The 20,337-nt window shown below is 36.7% G+C and overlaps 1 protein-coding gene across 5 annotated transcripts in view; it reads left to right on the top strand.

The window, feature by feature from the left end:
- The window catches only part of slc4a4.L (solute carrier family 4 member 4 L homeolog), a 142,482-nt gene that overhangs the window by 109,788 nt on the left and 12,357 nt on the right, over positions 1–20,337 (top strand). For all 5 annotated transcript variants that reach the window (XM_041591075.1, XM_041591074.1, XM_018252575.2 and 2 more), the window contains 12 exons: positions 655–742; positions 1,669–1,823; positions 2,647–2,760; positions 3,269–3,443; positions 6,637–6,770; positions 8,174–8,445; positions 10,109–10,182; positions 10,681–10,872; positions 13,028–13,141; positions 14,060–14,221; positions 17,995–18,173; positions 18,314–18,386. In XM_041591075.1, the coding sequence (XP_041447009.1) occupies positions 655–742; positions 1,669–1,823; positions 2,647–2,760; positions 3,269–3,443; positions 6,637–6,770; positions 8,174–8,445; positions 10,109–10,182; positions 10,681–10,872; positions 13,028–13,141; positions 14,060–14,221; positions 17,995–18,173; positions 18,314–18,386 (1,732 nt within the window). The remainder of the gene's footprint in view (positions 1–654; positions 743–1,668; positions 1,824–2,646; positions 2,761–3,268; positions 3,444–6,636; positions 6,771–8,173; positions 8,446–10,108; positions 10,183–10,680; positions 10,873–13,027; positions 13,142–14,059; positions 14,222–17,994; positions 18,174–18,313; positions 18,387–20,337) is intronic.

Raw genomic sequence — 20,337 nt, 5'->3', positions numbered from 1 at the left:
ATTCCACCAAAGGCTCAGGTCATTGTTTTGGAGGCATTCAATTCTACTTGACACACCAATAAATCAGGGGTTAAAATAAACATGGATTTAAGCACTTACAGATGTAGTCAACATGGTAATAACAATAAAAGCAAAGACCTTTCAGCAGAATACTAATGGAAATTGTAGTGTTTGTAACTATGTTTTTCTGTTATAAAAATCCATTATCTGTTTGTTGTCTTTAGCTGTAAGTTTTAGCTGCAATCTAAAAATTCAATTAAATATGCATTTCTAAGCCACATGGAACTATTTGCAGCAAATAAATCCAGTAAATGTTCAACATGTAAATCCCAGGAGGACAGTGCACTTAGAGGCACATCCCAGCATTCTTCAAATAATAGTGTCCTAAACCTACTCTGCACTTGTGCTCTAATGTGTACAGTACAACCAGCTGTCCAAAGGATATTACATTGCATGTTTACCCTCAAAATGACATGGCAGGTTTTGGAAACAGTCAAGAATTTTATTTTAGCATTTTTTGTGTTTAGTAAAGTTAAAATATAAATAAAAAAGTAAATAATAAAGTAAATATAAAATTCACTTTTTGATTGCAATTTAACACCTTGGTTATGTTAAAATTATAACCTTGAATTCCAATTCCCTACTCTGTTTCAGGTTCCTCTTTATCCTGTTGGGCCCAAAGGGAAAAGCCAAGTCATACCATGAAATTGGAAGAAGCATTGCTACCTTAATGTCTGATGAGGTATTGTTCTCATACTGTATATCTTAAAAATGTAAAATCAAAAGCAAACATAAGAATTACAAATTATTAATTCACCACATTTTTGAGACCACCCTACTATACAGAAAATACCCATGATTCATGTAATTTATTGTATTCTGCATATTATTCTAAAACAGTGACAACCCATCTCCTACTCAGCAGCCCCAACATCCCTGATACCTATCAGCTGCAGTGCTAAGGGTTTCATGTATCTGTTTGTTAAAGGAGACATATTTTGTAAAAAACAAGAATGTTTACCAGTGCATTGAACTCTTTTAGATATAGAAATATAGGAATGTTCTTTAAAAAGTTGTGTTTCTGGTTACATTATTGCAAATTTTTGCAAAAACCATACTAGACCCACCCATCTGATCCAATTCCTGTCTGCTGAATTGTCTGGCTGTGCAGGGGAGCTGGCAGTACTCGGCACACTGCACTGTAGGATAGGAACCAATCAGCAGCTAGGCCGACATGATAGAGAACTGAAGTCTGTATTTTCTTGTATGACTGTAGGACTGTGATTGGCTATCCCCTCCTACTGTGCTTTTGTCATGGACTGTTAGGACACACCCACCCCTCATTTGAAACATGGGCAGGGACTAGAGAACATTTATGGGGAGCTCCAATAAAGGGGGCATTTTTAAAGAGAAAATTAATTTACACCAAAAAGTAAAACCAGCACAATATAGTATACATTGTTGCCTACAAAATTAGGGTATTTTCATTTATCCTATATGTCTTCTTTAATGTTTCAAAATTATCCAAATAGGAATGAATAAAATAAATTGCTTGATTATGTAATTATGAAAAAGTGATGCAAGTGAGATCTGCCATGTTTTTGTAATCTATAGTATTTTGCATAAATGTCTGGAGGTGGGAAATGTAATAATTTTTATGCTTATTAGGTTTTCCATGATATTGCCTACAAAGCAAAAGACAGACAGGACTTGATTGCTGGAATTGATGAGTTTCTTGATGAAGTCATTGTACTTCCACCTGGTGAATGGGACCCTGCAATACGGATAGAACCACCCAAGACTCTTCCATCTTCTGATAAAAGGTGCTCAACCTATATATGAAAATATGCACACAAAGCCTGAGTCCTTTTATTGTTATTGTTGCTATACTTTATTTATATAGCTCCAACAGAGCCCCTGTCCTGGTGGAGCTGACAATTTTCTATTACATTTACGACACGCAGAGATAAAAACAAGACTCTAGCCATAAACCTATGTTTTAGGAGAGTGTGTGTGTGTGTGTGTGTGTGTGGGGGGGGAGCTGGAGTGTCAGGAGTATAAGCACACTTATGCTTTACCTTTTTTCCTCTTTCTTTGACCCTAACAATTATAAATTATAGATGTTGTTTAGAGTTTAATTATCATTATCAGTATAAAAATATATATATTATCTCCCTTTACCCCTAGAAGCAGAGTCTTGTGTAAAGTGATTTTTTTTTTACACAGAGCTCAAGCATGAAGCTTAATAACATATAATGACTGCTTAGTGTGATCATCCAACTATATAAGTAGTGTAGGCACCTGCCTCATAATTAATTGCTCTAACTGTAGCATTACATTATCTATCAGCAAGGGAATGTTTTGAGCCTATCACAGATGACTGATTCTGGACTAAGGTTCTCTATTTTGTTATGTAGACTTGAGAGGGCTCCATGTAGTATATCCATTAAATTTAAATGCATGTGTATTCAAAGTGTATTCTGTTGCATCTGGTTCTTTATACTATTTCTTGTTTTTTGGTTCTACAATATCTGTTGACGGAAATGACGGATAAATAGGGATAAAACCAAAAAATATTATTAAAGTAGTGATGTTTGTTATATGTTTTATAAAGCTATCTACTCATTCAAGTCTATTCTCATGTAGGAAAAACATGTATGCAGGTGGGGAAAATGTGCAAATGAATGGAGACACACTTCATGATGAAGGTCACGGAGGAGGTGGACATGGGGATTCTCCAGAGCTAAGAAGAACTGGTCGGTTAGTGCCTAAATTCATATAAGTAATTAAACAAGCATAATTGTTTTGAAACTATTGTTTCTATGCAAGAGCACCTCTAAAACTGTTAAAAATGTTAACAGCAGACCTTTAAAACACAATTTATGGCTACATTCACAGCAGCTGTTATTGGTATTGTGGTCATTTGTAAGTTTTTCAGTGTATAGTGGAAATATTGCAAAAATAGAATAAAGAAGGCACACACCCTTAAGCCAAAACTATAGTGGAAACTTTAACTGTATGGTGAAAAAAAAAATTAAGGGATTGTTGTCCAGTATTCCACTGAATCATGGCTGTATCAATTATAAATAGTATTTAGTACACTGGTCTGCAAATTGACCCAGTTTAGTTTAGAAATTGTCTAGTGGACATAGGAAAAGTTATAGAATTCCATCATCTACAGTTAATCTCTCACTTCCTTCTCTGAAACTGCAGCCAATAATCAATAATGAAACTTAACTTTAAGACTAATCATTCTGTTTTCCCATAGGTTTTGTGGAGGACTGGTGGAGGATTTAAAGAGAAAAGCTCCGTATTTTACTAGTGACTTTTACGATGCATTGAGTATCCAGTCTCTTTCTGCCATGCTCTTTATTTACTTGGGAACAGTAACTAATGCCATCACCTTCGGAGGTCTTCTTGGAGATGCTACAGATAATATGCAGGTCAGTTCTGCTGATTGTTGTTGAGGAATTTTCAATGGAATGTTTAACTTGCTATTCCAGACAAAAAATATTCTCTTAGTACTGCCTTCTTGAATAGTGAGAAAGCTTGTTTCCCCCATAGCCTCTGCTTGATAATCTAGGTCCTCCACAGAAGATAAAGGCTAGGTGACTGAGCACAGCAGTGCTTGGGCTCTTCCTTTGTTGCTGCAGAGTTTTCCAGTTTGCCTCTGTGCTGAACAGCTTTCAGTAAGCTTGTTTAGGACAGATATGATGAAATGAGAAAAAAATGTATGCATTCCTAAATTGAACTCCAAATGTAATACAGGAGGCCTAATCCACAAAAAATGAACTATATTCCTTAAAGGGCAAGTCAAACCCAATAAAAGAAAATATAGTTATAAGCAACTTTCCAATACACATTTTATTGCTTTCTGTAAACAAATCTACTGTATGTTGTCCATTTAATTGGAGACAGACTAAGATGAAGACCATATCCTAACAGTTGTACTTTGTATCTTTGTTCCCATTAGTTCTCTTATGGGAATTGCGTTGTAATGTAACCCAAGATAATGGATGCTTAATCTACAACCTGTAATTACTAAAGCAATTTCAATCTGGCATCTGCTTACTCGATCCTCCATAAGCAAGCAGTGATCATATTATTTACAGATACTGTGCATGTTAGGTTATGTGCAGTGTTACAGTGACTTTAGTGGATTTGGTTAGAAATAGCAGCTTGTTGTTCATGCGCTATTTTGCTAGTCTGATTATTTTAAACAATAATATGATTTAGTGATATTAATTCACTTACATGTAGCTTGGGGGCATACAGATTATTACAGACAATTATACAAACAGTTGGAATCATTTTGTTTGTAATTTGGCATTACTGACAGGATGAGTTAATAATAAACCACTGAAACGGATACAATAATGTGATATAACCACAAAAGTGTAAATGTGTGTACTATATGCATACAAAACCTACATACAAAAACTATTTTCAGAAAAATATTCTATCTTAAAAATTCCTTTGTTTTGATAACTTGTTATTAATATTTGTGGAGATACTGGAGCATCAGTACAGTGACTTTCCCAGAAAATGAAAAATGTGAGAAATAACACATATGACATGTAGCCTATGGATCTACATAGAAATTAGCATTTTGGTGTTACAGTTAACCAATGAAAAATCCCCTCACCACTGAAAATCCTGCCCTTGCCACATTAAGTTTGAATATAACTCTTCTAATCAATGGCAAATTATACTTGCAATTATGCTCAGGGGTTGTGATACAGTAGCAGACTGTTCATTTCACTTTCAGCATACCGTCTAACTTCCCTAATGCATTTTGTACCTATCTGTCTGTTCTCCAGTTGCATACTCTTTATGTGTGGGTAAAAACCTTTTGCACAGTTGCCTGCAAAAACATACTGTGTATGCTTAAGTTCCAGTATTAAAATGTCACTAAAGTAAACAGTTATTATTGTAAATATAAAAGGAGGAGTAACTGTGTTGCAGGAAGCCTTATTGTGAGTCTGATCAGGGAAGTGTCCAGAATGAGTGCTAAGAACCCCCAGTGGCTCAGGAGTGTTTAAACACAAAAAGTAGGGTTTAATTCCTGGTGATTCCTGACACTCTGAGTGCCTCCATATGTAATAAGGTATGGTGCAACATTTTCAAGAGTGCAGTAGCTCATACCAACCAATATAGGGGCAAATTCACTAAGATGCGAAGTTGCGCCAGGCGCAACTTCACCGCACTTCGCCGCACTTCGCCAGACGAAGTTTCGCCAGGGCTCCGCAAATTCACTAAAATCCGAAGTTGCGCACAGGGATAGCGTAAGGTTCCGAAGTTGCGCTAGCGTTGTTTCGCTATATAAATCGAAGTTGCGCTAGCGAAGGCTAATTTGCATACGGCGCGAAATTCAAATTTCAATGGAGGAACACGTATCTGCACTACAAATGCCTAGAAAACCTTCAAATCAGCCAATAAAAATTTTATTTTGCCCTACACATGTGCCCACTGTCTAGGTAAGTTGCCATGAGTCAGGAAATGTAGGGGGGAGGAAGCGGAGCCCCAAAAAATTTTCGATCTTTTTCAGCCTATCCGCCATCATGTAGAAAACACGCCCGCGTTTTTTGGGACTTAGAAAAAATTTTGAATCCCTATCTACTCTATTGCGCTTCGCCAGGTCTGAGGTGGCGAAGGAAGTCTAGCGTAAAAGGTAGCGTTCGCTACACTGTGCAAGTTAGTGAATTTGCGTAGTTTCGTCGCTAGCGAAGATTCGCCTGGCGTAAGGTTGCAAAGTAACACTAGCGAAACTACGCCAGCGTTCGTTAGTGAATTTGCGCAGTAGCGAAAATGCCAAACGCTAGCGAATTAACGCTAGCGTTCTGCGCTTCGCGCCTTTGTGAATTTGGCCCATAATGTTTACAGATGACAAGTAATTGCTGCCTGTTGACACAAAACAATGTTTATGTGAAGTTCCCCATCAAAGAACGTACAGTATTTGCTTGTCAAAATATTTCCATATATCAGTTGGATTAATAAACATCTTCTTAGTTATTGGATAGAAGTACAATTATCAAAATCAGGAAAGTTAGTGTCCCTGGGAATGTTCCCAAGCTATATTCTGAAAAACACTAGAAAATCTCCTTCCCTACTGCTTGCGTAGCCATGGAACACACTCCTTTAAATGTCAAGGGATGAAGAGAAATGAAGGGTCTTGGGAAACTGTTTAAATTTAAAACAAATACATTATCCCCTTGGGAACTTTACATTTATCTTGATCTAGAGGTTTCTGTATATAACTTAATTTTGTGCTTTAACATAGATGCCTGTCAGCATTGCAGAGTTTGTTTATTTATCAAAACACAATGGATACATTTAACCAGGCGATTTAACCCTTTCATTAGTGGGTGGTAGGAATGTTTTACATATTCTAAAAGGGACACTCAATACTGATTTCTGCTGATGGTGAAAATTATAAAGATCATGCAAAAAGGAATTTTTCTGCGATTGTTGGTTAATGGCTATTGTGTTGCAAAATATGTATGTAGCTGGCACCAGAACTTTGTCTCTCTTACAGTGTATGGTGCATGGTGGCCCTTCTCCTGGTAGCTGACTGGTAAACATTATGTAATTGTGGCAGAGACAAAATATGATTTTAATGGCTCTTTTTTATTACAGGGTGTCTTGGAAAGCTTTTTGGGCACAGCAATCTCAGGTGCTGTGTTCTGCCTTTTTGCTGGTCAGCCTCTTATTATTCTAAGCAGCACTGGTCCTGTCTTGGTTTTTGAGAGACTTTTGTTTAACTTCAGCAGGTTAGTAATATTTGCACATTCTTATAGTCTGCATATTTGAAAATGAGAGCACCTACGCAAAATGTTCACATGCAGAGAACGTTAGTCCTCAGTATGATCTACAGGAAGTCTCTCAAGCCTCCAATTATGGATTGGAAACCCAGTGACTCACTTTAAGATTTGTCTTAAAGGAGAAAACAAAATCCTTTTTAAACCAAGTACTTCTGGTCACACAAAGGCACAAGCTTTAATCTACTTAAGTTAACTAGTATAACCTTGGATACTCTCTCTGTTCCTAGAAAGGCTTCATATTCAATCCAGGCAACTGTCACAACCTGTTGCTGGGAGATCGCTAATGAGTTTTGCAAAACAGTTCAGTATATTCACTTGTTGTCTCAAAATCCTACAGCTTCTGACCCCAAACTCAACAAAATACAGCAAATGAGAACAGAAGTTCAAAATTGCATTTCTGCAATGTAAAAAGACAGCAAAAATTATTGTGTAATTCATGATGCCATTAAAAAAGAGAACGGGGCTTGTCTCTGTTTCTGTACACTAATTTTACCCTGCTTTAAATTGCATTAGAATAGTATTTAAATTATCTTCTAATTTACTTGTGTTCCTGCCTGTTTTTTTTTCATCTTATTGATGGTAAATATTTTTTTTTCTGGTCAGGTACAGATTTTTTAAAAACAGATAGAATGTACTGTCAATGAGCATAATTAATCTCATAATTAATCTCATCATTTACCCCTGCGGTGCTGCAATAACAACACTGGTCCAATTAGAAAATGTTCAATTTACCGCCAATCTTTGTAATCTATTGGACAGCCAGTTCTCTATCCAAGTACAAATACTATGTTTTAGGCCAATATTCCTTAATTTAACCAGTAACCTTTTGTGTGGTACTGTTTCAAATGTGTTTGCAGAATCTAAATAGATTACATCCACTGCCAACCCAGAGTCAGGTCCCTGCTCACCCGTTCATAAAAGGCAATTAAATTATTCTGTCAAGATGTTTTGCATAAAATCATGCTGGCACAAACTCATAGTATTGTGATTTGGATTCATTAATGCATGATTTTTCACATTACCCCAATTTTTGTTAAAATATTTGCTCTGAACCACCTTGTATACTTGTGCAAGAGACAACAGGCTAGTGAAAGAACCAGGATAAAATAAAGTGCTAGCATGTGGCTGCAAGAAAATCTTGTGTGAGCAAAGATTTTAGACACCATTCTGCCATATGTTATCCTCACTCACTGGGTAAATGTTGACACAAGTAATTTCAGATAAGGTCAGCATGTAGTAGATTTCATTTGAACAACTTTATTATCATAATGCTTTCCAGGTAAAACCACTCTCATGTACTTCTCAGTTGTACTGCACCCAGTCTTATTATCAATCAATTTGTCATTTTCAAGAGATAACGAATTTGATTATTTGGAGTTTCGATTGTGGATTGGCCTGTGGTCTGCTTTCCTATGTCTTGTGCTGGTTGCCACCGACGCTAGCTCACTAGTCAAGTACTTCACTCGCTTTACAGAAGAAGGATTTGCTTGCCTCATCAGCTTCATTTTCATATATGATGCTTTCAAAAAGATGATCAAGTTTGCTGACTATTACCCAATCAATACTCATTTCAAAGTCGGAGACGTCACTTTGTTTGGTTGCACGTGTCTTCCACCAGACCCAAGTAAGTTTTGCTTGTTACAGGACAAATTAACTTATCTTTTATTGGACTGTGTAATATGTGGGGCAATGTAACCAAAGGTAGTAAAGTTTGCTCCAGGTATAACACATAGCAACCACTCAGTAGGTAGTTTTTAATGGTGTGTTGTTTGGTGTATTGCAGTGGAATCACTTTCCAAGCAAAGCCCACCTACTTAAATTCTGTTTAGTAAACCATATTATTATTGTTCATGAGGCATCTTTTCTAGTTTTTTTTTCATTCTAAAAAATTCTCAAACTTTACCAAGCTTAAAATTTTTTTTTTGAACACAGAGCAGTCACATTCTAACAATCATTTTCAATTGAAAAGAATCACTTGAAATTTGCTTGGACAACTCCCATTGACTTCTACCTGAAATATTTTAGATACCAAATTTAGTTTTTTTGTGCTTAACTCGGATCTCCCAAAAATTTGAGTTTTCTGAACGATGATTTGAATTCGAAAGTTAATAAATTGGCCAATTAGTGTTGAAGTTTTGTGTAACCTGGAAACTTTACAAGGTAGAAACCATTTACAGATCACAGAAATGTATTAAATTTACTATTGAGGCAATTTTAATCTAGATACAGATCGTGACGTCTGCTTGTGGGAAAAACCTTGTAACATACTGAAAGGAAAATAAATGTTAGCTTTATCAGGTTGTGGGAAAGTCTTCCTCTTGTGTTAGCATACTGAGCATTCAAATAAAGACTTCGTAATCATCTGATCTTGTGTTTACTCTTCGTGGATGAGTACTGCATCAAGTCGTTTTATTCTGCTGGGACAAATGGACAGTGTCACGAGGGTAATATTTCTAGGATTTTAAATGATACATCAACTAGTTGCTTAACATAAATCTTACTGAATCCTTCTTTTGGTTATTAAGATAAGAACAATTAGAAATAAGTAAAACATAGCAGGTCACTTTGAACCATTCAGTTGTAAACCATGGGCCTTCGTCATAAATCAGTCAGTAACAACAATTCTGACATTATGTCAGGCAGCGAAAAACCAAAAAACACTTGTCCCAGTAATGCTCAAAGGAGCTTGAAAATACAGTATTAAATACTCTCATAGGATTTTATTTAATAATTTTTCTTTAAAAAAATCTTTTTTTTAGAGTCTTTACTCTAATGTTGTGCTTTTATATTTTGCTCTATATGTCTGTGTGCAATAAAAGTAGGCAAGACTTTGAACCAAACTGAAGCCCTTAAAGTCTTCAGCCATTCTGTTGTCAATCAGAGCCTTACAATAAATATAGATAGATAGCTGCCAACTCCACTAATAACAATATCACATACATTTCAGACTTTAGTCTAAATTATAGTGCAAAATCTGCATTGCCACCCATAGTACTACCTTTAACTGGGGCTATAAAACTTAGGATGCTGGACTAACTACCTAGCACATTGGGGTACATATGGAAGGAACAGGCCGTGGGTTTGGCAAGGGTGTTTTTTTGACTGTGACTTTTGCTGAGGCCAAATCTGCCCCCTAAATAAACCAACGCCAGCCTCTATTGTGTTTATTACAGGCCCCAAGCACAGTATCAAGCACAGAAATAAAATGTACTTATACAGCCTAAGCAAAAAATAAATCAATTTTGATTAACACAGCAGTCATCTAAACGTATCTGTTTTTGTTATAGCAAACATTTCATTGTTTAATGGGACAACAGAATCACCATTAGATTTCTTCTCTACCACCATGGAAATGGATATGGTATGTACCAAAATTTGTCAAGTCATAAAAGGGCTTACTTATTCCAAACACATTATTAAACTAACCATATTCTTTCAAATTATATGCAGTTCCACAATGCTTTTTTCAACAAGCGCACTATCTAGTTTTATATCCAGTATAATTTATATCCATATTTTATGTGTATTATTTTACACTACTCTGTGTGGTATCTGAGTAAACTAATTATATTTTACTAATTTTACTTTCCAAGAATAATCATCCAACCCATGTTAAACAACACTCCTGTTCTACAAACATTTCCAATCAGCTGCAATACAATAAATGAACGTTTGCACAATAACACACATGCTGCTATACAGTACATCACTTTTCATTCATGTTACAACTGGATTGTGCCTAGCTTCTAATTTCACAATTTAGCCCCTATATAAATGATTTGTCAGGAGGCAACTATTTTAAACCTGCAGCATCTGAAATGTATCTCTAATGTGAAAAATCGTTTCTTTGTCCTCACAGGATCACAATACCACTATAAATTGGTCATCTCTTACCAAGAAGGAATGTTTGAAGTATGGTGGTAACCTTGTTGGAAACAACTGTAAATACATTCCAGATATAACATTAATGTCCTTTATCCTGTTCTTTGGTACATATACATGCTCAATGGCTCTAAAGAAGTTCAAAACCAGTCGCTATTTTCCCACCACGGTAAGCAAACTATTCCGTATTTATTAATTCAAAAGTCTAAAACAATTGTCACCATAAAAACTGAAACAGGCAGTGTAGTATTAAAACATATGATGCAGTACAGCAGAATAAAGGGTTAATTACATTTTTGAGCAACCTTATATTTAAAAAAATAGGTTAAAATAAATGGATTATAAAATATTTTTATTTTGTACTATTTCATCTTTTTATTCTTTTGAGAGTGTTCTTACATCAGTTTCAATATAGACACATCTAATTTACAGTATGTGTATCTCCATGTTTTTTTAAAATAGGCACAAAGCAAAATTTCACATGTTTTTTGCCCTTACTGTAGTTTAAACTCATTTTACTTATTGTGGTGAAAATAGAGTAGATTCTTCAAATTACTAGTAGAAAACGCAACTATATACTTTAATCCTTTATATAAAAATATAACTACATACCTATATAATAAAATCCACTTTTATGCATCCTGCTCTGTAGCCTCTGTACTCTGTTATCTGTTATAATTGTAATTATTGCAGATGAGAAATGTGTCACTTGACTTTTGGATACCACTTCTCACTTGACTTGTGGATAATGTGTGAACACCCATTTGCTTCATATAAGCAATAAAAAAAACACAATAGCACAAATGCTGAGCTGTACTGTAGACCAACTATTTATGGTTAAATTATTTAACCATAAAAAGTTGGTCTGCAGTACATTTCATGGAACTGTACCCTTGTTTTTAGCCATCTGAAACAGCTCCACAGGTGTTTTTGCATACATGCTTCTACCTTTTTAAAATCCAGCACCAGAGACTTTAAATTATTTCTTGCTAAACAGGTCCCATTGTACAACCTCTGGCAGTTGTTTTGTACTTTTCACCCCATCTTCCTCTGTACATTGTGTACTTTACTTAGTTTCATAACTCAAATAATTTGGAAGCCCAAAGCTGCAGAGCGAGAGAGAGAGAGAGAGAGAGAGAGAGAGAGACATGTTTTGTATACAGATGCCATGAATGAGAGCAATGATTTATATCCAGCACTTAATTGTTTCCAAGAGCCACTTAATGTTTTTTTTCCAAATGTTAACAGTGCAGAGGAGCAGAATCACAGTGTAGCCCACATCATCTGGTGATTTATATTACTAGTCAAAGGTTTCAAATGTAAGTAGCTAAGGATCTGCAGCTTCACCTGCCAAAGAATGTAGCTAGTGAAGCAGGCAGTAAGTTAATGCAATGTCTCTATTAAATGGTCACTACCTATAGTATGGTAATGGAGTACAATCTGAGCAAATCATTAAATTGTTATTCATGTTCTAGATTCAAAGTATTGAATTTATTTTCAAAATGCAAAACTCTTACTTTGCACACAGAGTATTCCTTTTCTATATGTTTGCATTTATACATACAGTATGAGTAGGAATTACTGTGGCAACAAAGCCATCTGTAAAGACCACAGATAAGGATAAAATATAAGCTCAGGCAGCAAATAAGCAATCCTTATACTTCCACATATGGATCCACATTTGGATCACCAAACCATAAGGCTTCTAAAACATTTAAACATTAGGGTTGTTTTGCCACCAACATTGGTTTAGGTTAAGTTAATTACCAAAGGTATCAATTATTACAGACAAAAAAATAAGCTGTTAAAAAAGCTGCAGGTATTGGCTTAAACAGAACACTATTGAAAATGGCATTCCCATATCTCATTTCTGGCTAGCCCTTATTTAGTGTTCTGCTCTATATGCCCGGTGGGTAGTAAGTGACACTATCATTTTGCAGATTGGAAATTGGTGTGTATTCATGTGGGGAACTACTCAGCAGCTGAAATATAACCTCCAGAGTGACCCAGATCTACAATTTATCTGTAGTCATTTAATTAAATTGCCAGACGTCAAATGATCTATCTACATGACTCTTTCCAAAAACTTCTTGACAAATAATGTTGTTAAAAATTTCTGTCATTGGGGTCCAACTAACAGAACACTCCAAACCTTAAGCAATATTCTTTCTCTCTTTCCTCTGGAAAGAAAGCACACATTTTCAGATTTACAGGGAAATAGGGAGTATTGACCTGTTCATTAGCCAGTAGCCTTGGAGACTCAATCCTCTGGAATAGAATGGAAAATGATGCTGTCATTTACATTTTGATGTGTTTTATTTTAGGCACGGAAGCTGATCAGTGACTTTGCCATCATACTGTCCATCCTAATTTTCTGCGGAATAGATGCACTTGTTGGAGTAGACACCCCAAAACTTATTGTGCCCAGCGAGTTTAAGGTAATAGTTAAGCTCAAAAAACTTGAAAATCTTGCACTTATTTGGCTATCACTGGCAGTCATGTTATTCAATAAATAGATTTTGGACCTGTCCTCTTAATTAATGCACACTATAATGTTATAGGGCACACTGCTCATAATGTGGCAAGGCTGACATTAATTAGTTTCAGTCTGTTTATGGGGGTGTATTATAAAGAGTTGATACTTTTATGCTCCCAGTGGCTCCCATTGTTGGGTGTTTTAAAACAGTATGTTGTCTTGCATAAGGAAAACAAATTAGCTAGAAAAAAATCAAACTAAATAAATGAACAATTGTGTATTCTGCAATATTTAGAACTACAGTACATACGTTTTATATTTGCTCATTGTTCTTTCAAATATGGTATTTAGACATTTCATGGCTTTTATACATTCTGCTAACATTTTACATAACTTCTGAACAAAAAGTTTACAATTTAGATTGCACTACCCCATATATTCTACTTCTTGTTAAACACAAATCTTTTAAGTTATGTATAATGCTAACTTACATTCCTTGGGGGCTATTTAATAAGGCACATGTCCTGTAGTGAAATCAAAATAGCATTTGTTCTCAGTAGCTTCTTAACAGCTGTCATTGCTTAGCCTGCAGCAGTGTCATCTCAAAGTGTATACAATCATTTCTTCTCATCCCATTTTTTTTTTATTATTTAAAATGCTTTTAGTATGTTGCAGAGTATCCACGTGTGTGCAGTATAACAAGCATATATTACTAGCTTTCATATATAAAGCTCCACTGCTGACCTTATTGCTACTGATCTACAATCCTCATCAACCCTCAAAAGCTAAAGGCTGTCAATGACTGTTAGGCCCAGTGGTTCAGCATTTTGTTTTGAAAATGTTCATCTGTTGTAATATCTATAATGTCTATGACTTTCAGCCCACAAGTCCTCACAGAGGCTGGTTTGTCCCACCATTTGGAGGAAATCCCTGGTGGGTATACCTTGCTGCAAGTCTTCCTGCTCTTCTTGTGACTATTTTGATCTTCATGGACCAACAGATCACAGCTGTCATTGTCAACAGAAATGAAAACAAACTCAAGGTTAGCGTTGTCCATGTGCTACCCAGCATGTCCCAAAAACTGTCTCTCCCACTAACAGCACTGTCTCATCTACTAAAAAATTAAACACAAGGCTACAGATACCAACTTTATTTATTCATGACTGCACAGAAAAGAGTTTCCATGCAGAGGACTGAGGTTTTGTTACAGATAGTTTCTCCAGTAGTTGCAATCCATCCCCAATTTGCTGGTGTCCTTAAGCTATTTCCTGCCCTTGCATATTTTCAACAGTTTTCTATTTTGTCTTAGTTAGTGCTCATTAAACATATATGTCCTCAAAGACATTATCCAACTGCACTATATGCTACAATATGATCAGAACATGTTCATGGAGAATTTTGTATGGCAGAAAAGAACAATATGTATGTTTGATGATCAATATATGTTAATGTATTCATATAAAGGGCCCTGTTTCATACTCATTATATAATTTATAGAATAAGGTATATCATGATACTTGTTTGTATTAAGCATTTAAATCACTTTCAAATCAACATTTAGTATGTTACAGAGCAACCTATTTTCAACATCTTTTTAACTGGTCTTCAACATTTATTCATTATATACTGAACAAAGTCAGACATGTAGTTTAAGGGATTCATTGTTTTTATTACTACATACACACATTTAGAAATATTGCACAGAGAGCACCCACCAATACTTTTATGTACAGGTAATTGCCATTTAACTATCACCTAAAAGTGGGTTGTGCTTCTTTTTGGGCCTGAATGAGGCAAAGGGGTATATTTGGAAAAAAAGTGAAGTTAGAGAAAGATTACTACACCTACCTCAGACTCACGCACTTTCTAAGTAAGGTCTCACCAACCTATAAAACCTTACGTCAAAAAAACAGAATTGAATATTTATGCAAAACAGGTGGTCAAGCCAGAGGAGTTCAGACTGCTACAGATTTCTACTTACCCTGCCACCAGACTATAAGCATCCACATATTGTTAAATGGGAACAAGACCTAAATATAGATTTATCCCCTGAGCAATGGTAAGAGATACAATAAACACTTGTGGGTGCCACCAGATATACCAACCATATAGAAGCATATAAAAAATTACTATATAGATGGCATCTCATGCCAACAAAGCTCTACAAAATAACAGGGAAATACTCTTCTACGTGTTGGAGGTGATGTGGACAACAAGGATCCAACTACACATGTGGTGGTCTTGTCCCCTGGTGGCTGAGCTATGGAGAAGAACCTTTACTCTTGTAAATGATGACCTACAATACAATGTTCCAAGCGCACCAGACTCAGCTCTGCTATTAAACTTACCAAACACTGTAACAAAATAAAAGAAGAAACTACTATTCCACATCTTTAACGCAACAACACTAATGATTGCCAAAAACTAGAAAACTAGTTTGGACTTTAAGCAAATACTGATCTCAATTGACTCTTCTAGAGCAAACATGCAATTTATGGCAGCCAGAAACAAACATAGAATTCCAAAATATGACAAAGTATGGTCTGATTGGCAGGTATTCCGCAACCCAACTCAAGTGTCTACCCCTTGATCCCAAAGTTGTTAGTTACAGTAGGTGTTAAGCAACACTATTTAGTAATATATAGCAAAAGTGGACCTTGCTGACCCTAAGGACCGTATTGACCTGATTCCTATGGATTTTCAGTTTTCAGGGTTCTAATTGACCCACTGGAACTGCTTATTGGGGCATTACTACTGTTACTTCAACCTTTGCTTTATTCTTTGCCTCAGATTATAGTGTTTTCTATGACCTGAATTGTAACTCTGATACAAGTACTGTATATTGTACAAAGATACACAAAGTGACAAAGAAAAGACCAATGTTGTATAAATGCTTTTATTTTATGCAAAATTGCTGCTTGAAATAAAGAGAAGTTATAAAAAATAAATAAAGTGAAGTTAAAGATCACCACAGTCCGCTAGGTTGAAATTTCGCCTCTTTCCATTCAATTCTATGGGATTTTTAAAGGCGTATTCATCAAAGGTTGAACTTTCACTTTCACCCATTGATAAATAATCTTTTAAAAATCCCTTAGAAATGAATAGAGAGAGGCGGTATTTCACTCTAGTAGACTGTGGTGATCTCTAACTTCACTCTTTGATAAATATACCCCATATTATGCACTGCCACATTTCCCATGTATTGGTATCAGTTTTTTGTATTCTGCACATTTCCGTTGCCTCCTTGTTTTCTTTTTCATTTTTAAACTTAAGAAAAGATTTAGAGCAAAAATGAAATACTCCATTAACATCATACATTATGTTAAATGATTAGCATATATATAGAAATAGCTTGTTCATTTAATTCTGTCACATCCTTGCCTATTCTGAGGATGAAATCAGAGCTTTTATCCAATTTTAGTCTTGCACACTCTGTGGATTGTTCAGGTGAACAAAGTGGAACTGACGTGTTGTGAGGTCCTAGTGAATTACGCTTTACAGAAGCTTGTCCTTAGATCGCTTTCCTGGGAAATTAGTGACCAGTGAGCATGACTAAAAGCAAAACATAATGAGAATTTTAATGATACCCAGACTGCATTGTGTTCTTGAAAATTAAGTTTGCACCCATGCCAAAGGCATCTCCGATTCTTTTATGTAATATGCTACCCGTTGCTTCCTGACCTCTCCGATTTCGGGCATAGTATACCTCTCATTATCCATTAAATGCAATCAGTGATCAAAAACAATAGCTTCATAATGTTAGGCTTACTGAATTTAAGTCTGCCTCTAGTTCTACAACAAGAAAACATCTGTGTAAGCAAAGGCCTTTAAATGTATGTGTTTATCTGTGGATAAGAACTCAACTTTGGTGTTTAGATGTGAGGTGACATACACCAATCAGAATTCATAGCTTAAGAGGCTTATTTACTAAAATCCAAAGTCATCTCATTATTTAAATAAAAAAAAAAAAAAAAAAAATCAAACTTCCATACCCAATTTTACCTTATTTATCATTAAAAAAGCTTGATTTAAAAACTCGATAAAATTCCAAATTTTTCGGCTTTTGGCATGAAAAGTCTGAAATGGTTGGACTTTCGGGCTGATTCTAGCATAATACACAGAAACTTCAACCTCGGCAGGTCTGAGATGGCGGATTTTCAAAGTCAAGCTTTTTGCTACATCAGGCTTTAACAAATCTCCAAAAAATGTGAGTTTAAAAAAAAAAAGAATTTGAGTTTTGCCTAAGCCTAACCGGAGTTTATTAACTAAACCCTTAACTGCTATATCTATCCAGACATTCATCTAATTGGGACTTTTATATTTGACCCTTTCCAAAAAGTTCCTAGTAAATGCCATTATTAATTGTTTATAGAATCCTGATGTATTTGAAAACACGGGTTCTGATTTAGACAAACTGGTAAGGGACCCCAACATGAAAGGAATTCACTAGTATTACATGGTTGGTCTTTCTGAAGTCTATCACTTAGTATAGTGGGCTAAAACTTAATAGAATACCCCCACTGATTGGTCATACTGGTTATATCCAATGTATATGTAGAAACAAACAGAACCATGTGCTATTGGAATCATGTGTCATAGATACTCCAGGGGTAATTTACCAATGCTGTGCAAATTGCCATTTTTTTACCAACATTTTTGCCAGATTTTCAGTGTAATTGAGGCTGTGCAGGGAGTTGAGCCCACCTTCATGAATAATGTACTGTGTTTTATGTTGCAATAAAGTGCAGCTCAATTAAGAAAAAATTATGTTCAGTTTGCAATATGTCTTAGCTGCCTTTCTTCTGAATTCCTTAGAAAGGAGCTGGCTATCACTTGGACTTGTTTTGGGTGGCTGTTTTGATGATTGTTTGCTCCTTCATGGCTCTTCCCTGGTATGTGGCTGCTACTGTCATCTCCATTGCTCACATTGACAGCTTGAAAATGGAAACGGAAACATCAGCCCCAGGAGAACAACCAAAGTTTTTGGGTGTCAGGTACTGTATATTTATCATCTTTGTAACATGAGCATCATAATGACAGTGTAAAACAGAGTAATGTCAATACTTTACCAAGAGAAATTAATTAATAAACAGGTCAGAATATGCAGTAATACACATTTTGTGTTGTTTTGTAGGGAACAAAGAGTTACAGGAGTCATGGTGTTCCTTTTGACTGGTGTGTCTGTCTTCATGGCACCTATCCTAAAGGTAGATAAAAAATTAGATGCATTATTATCATTTACTTGTGTTTTTGCTTTTTTACTTGCTTTTTGGTGCATTGTATATATTACTGGTTACCCTCCTTGCTTCTTAAAGTTACACATATATTAAGACATTGTATTATCAATGATTTTTCTAGGGCCAGCTTAATAAATGGACAAAAGGGCCAACTGAATAAGAGGACCCAGAGTGCCCACGGAGAACTGAGTGTAATTTTGTTCACAAATGCATTCCCAAACTTTGGTTTCCCCAGCAGAATCTCACCCTTGTGGCTTTGAGTCTGCAGCCCAGTGCAAACAGAAATGGTTTACACAGTGGCACTGTGGCAGGCAGGTGCATCAGTCAAACGTAGGGATGGGCGATTTTTTTTCGCCTAGTTTCTCCGCGAAAATGCTGCCCATAGACTTGTATAGAGTTGTGCAGCAAAAAAAAATGACGTGCATCAAAATTTTTTCGCCGCGCAACAATTTTTTTTGACACCCATAGGTGGTCTAGCGGTGCGGCGGCGTGGACGACCGCCATGCCGCCGCGCTCCTTCTTCTTCCTCCTCCCAGCGCCATTAGGGCGCCTCTTAAAGGCGCAGGCACGCTGGCATGATTGCGCCAATGCGTTCTGGCGCGAAAATGCACGTTCTGTGGCGTGGAATTCTTGCCCTATAAAAGGCTCATTCAGACTGCTGACTGATGCCCGTGATAGAATCTTGATTCTGGTGGTTCCTGAAGCCTTGTGCTTTCTGTGCCTGTGAAACTTGTATCTGTTATTCCGGTTTTGATCCCTGCCTGTTCCTGACTATTCTGTTATCCGAATCCTGACCTTTGCCTGCATCTCGACTACTCTTTCTGCCTGACCCCATCTGTTTGATTACCCGGTTTGACCCTTGCCTGCCTGACGATTCTTGATATCTGCCTGCCTCGACCCTGCCTGTCTGACGATTCTCTTGTCTGCTCCATTTGTACCGTGACCTTCGGCCCAAAAGACTCTGCTAACAGCTGTGCCCCAGCCAGAACACCTCGCCTTGCACCCCTCGTTAAGTCCAGGTGGCACCCAAGTAAGCTGAGGGCTCCTCCCGAAGCCCAACAGTGGTCACACTACTGGTGAAGCCAAGCCGAGACCAGGGTGCTTGGCACTTGTTCTGGTATCGGGTGCCGGCCGTGACACTGCCAAGTGATTATTAAATGCGCTACCAGCTCATCCCTGTCTGCCCAGTCCAAGCCGTAGCCATATTATCTGTACAGTCACTGTCACTGTTGATGCTGGTAGCTAGGTGTTGGGTGAAGGGTGCCCACCAATATGATTGGCAGGCCCCCAAGGCCTTAAAGCACCTCTGGATTGTTCTATAGTTATACAGTTCTTTAAAGAGATGTATACCTGGTAGTGATGAGCAAGTCTGGCCAGTTTCACCAAAATAATTTGCACTACAACATTTTTTTACAGTGCTACAAAATGTTTTTTGTTGTGCATCATTTTTGTAGCAAACTACGTTAGAGTCTATGGCCCTTTTTTCGTGGCACCTTGTTTCTGCTTTGGGAGGGCAAAAGCACATGCATTTTTCACTCAGTATGCCAGGGGCGTAACTATAGAGGAAGCAGACCCTGCGGCTGCAGGGGGGCCCAGGAGGTATAGGGGCCCCATGATGCTCTAGTTCATATACAATTTCAAAAAATATTGATAAAACAGAACAACCTCTGGATATGTTGGGGGCCCTAAAATGAATTTGCTGTGGGGCCCAGTAACATCTAGTTATGCCACTGCAGTATGCTACACACACGCCCTACATTGTTAGGGAACCTCCTATTCACTATGCTTTAACTGCCTTTCCAATAGAAAAAGAGGCTCCCATGTTGCCAAACATGTCTGTGATTTTAACCTCTGGTCGTCTGCTAATGGTATCTACTATTACACCATAACTATCAACCAATAATTAATCTGACCACCAACA

Source organism: Xenopus laevis, chromosome 1L (assembly GCF_017654675.1).
Source record: "Xenopus laevis strain J_2021 chromosome 1L, Xenopus_laevis_v10.1, whole genome shotgun sequence".
Lineage (NCBI taxonomy): Eukaryota > Metazoa > Chordata > Amphibia > Anura > Pipidae > Xenopus > Xenopus laevis.
The sequence above is the reverse complement of the archived record's forward strand: the minus strand, read 5'-3'. Positions and strand labels throughout refer to the sequence as shown.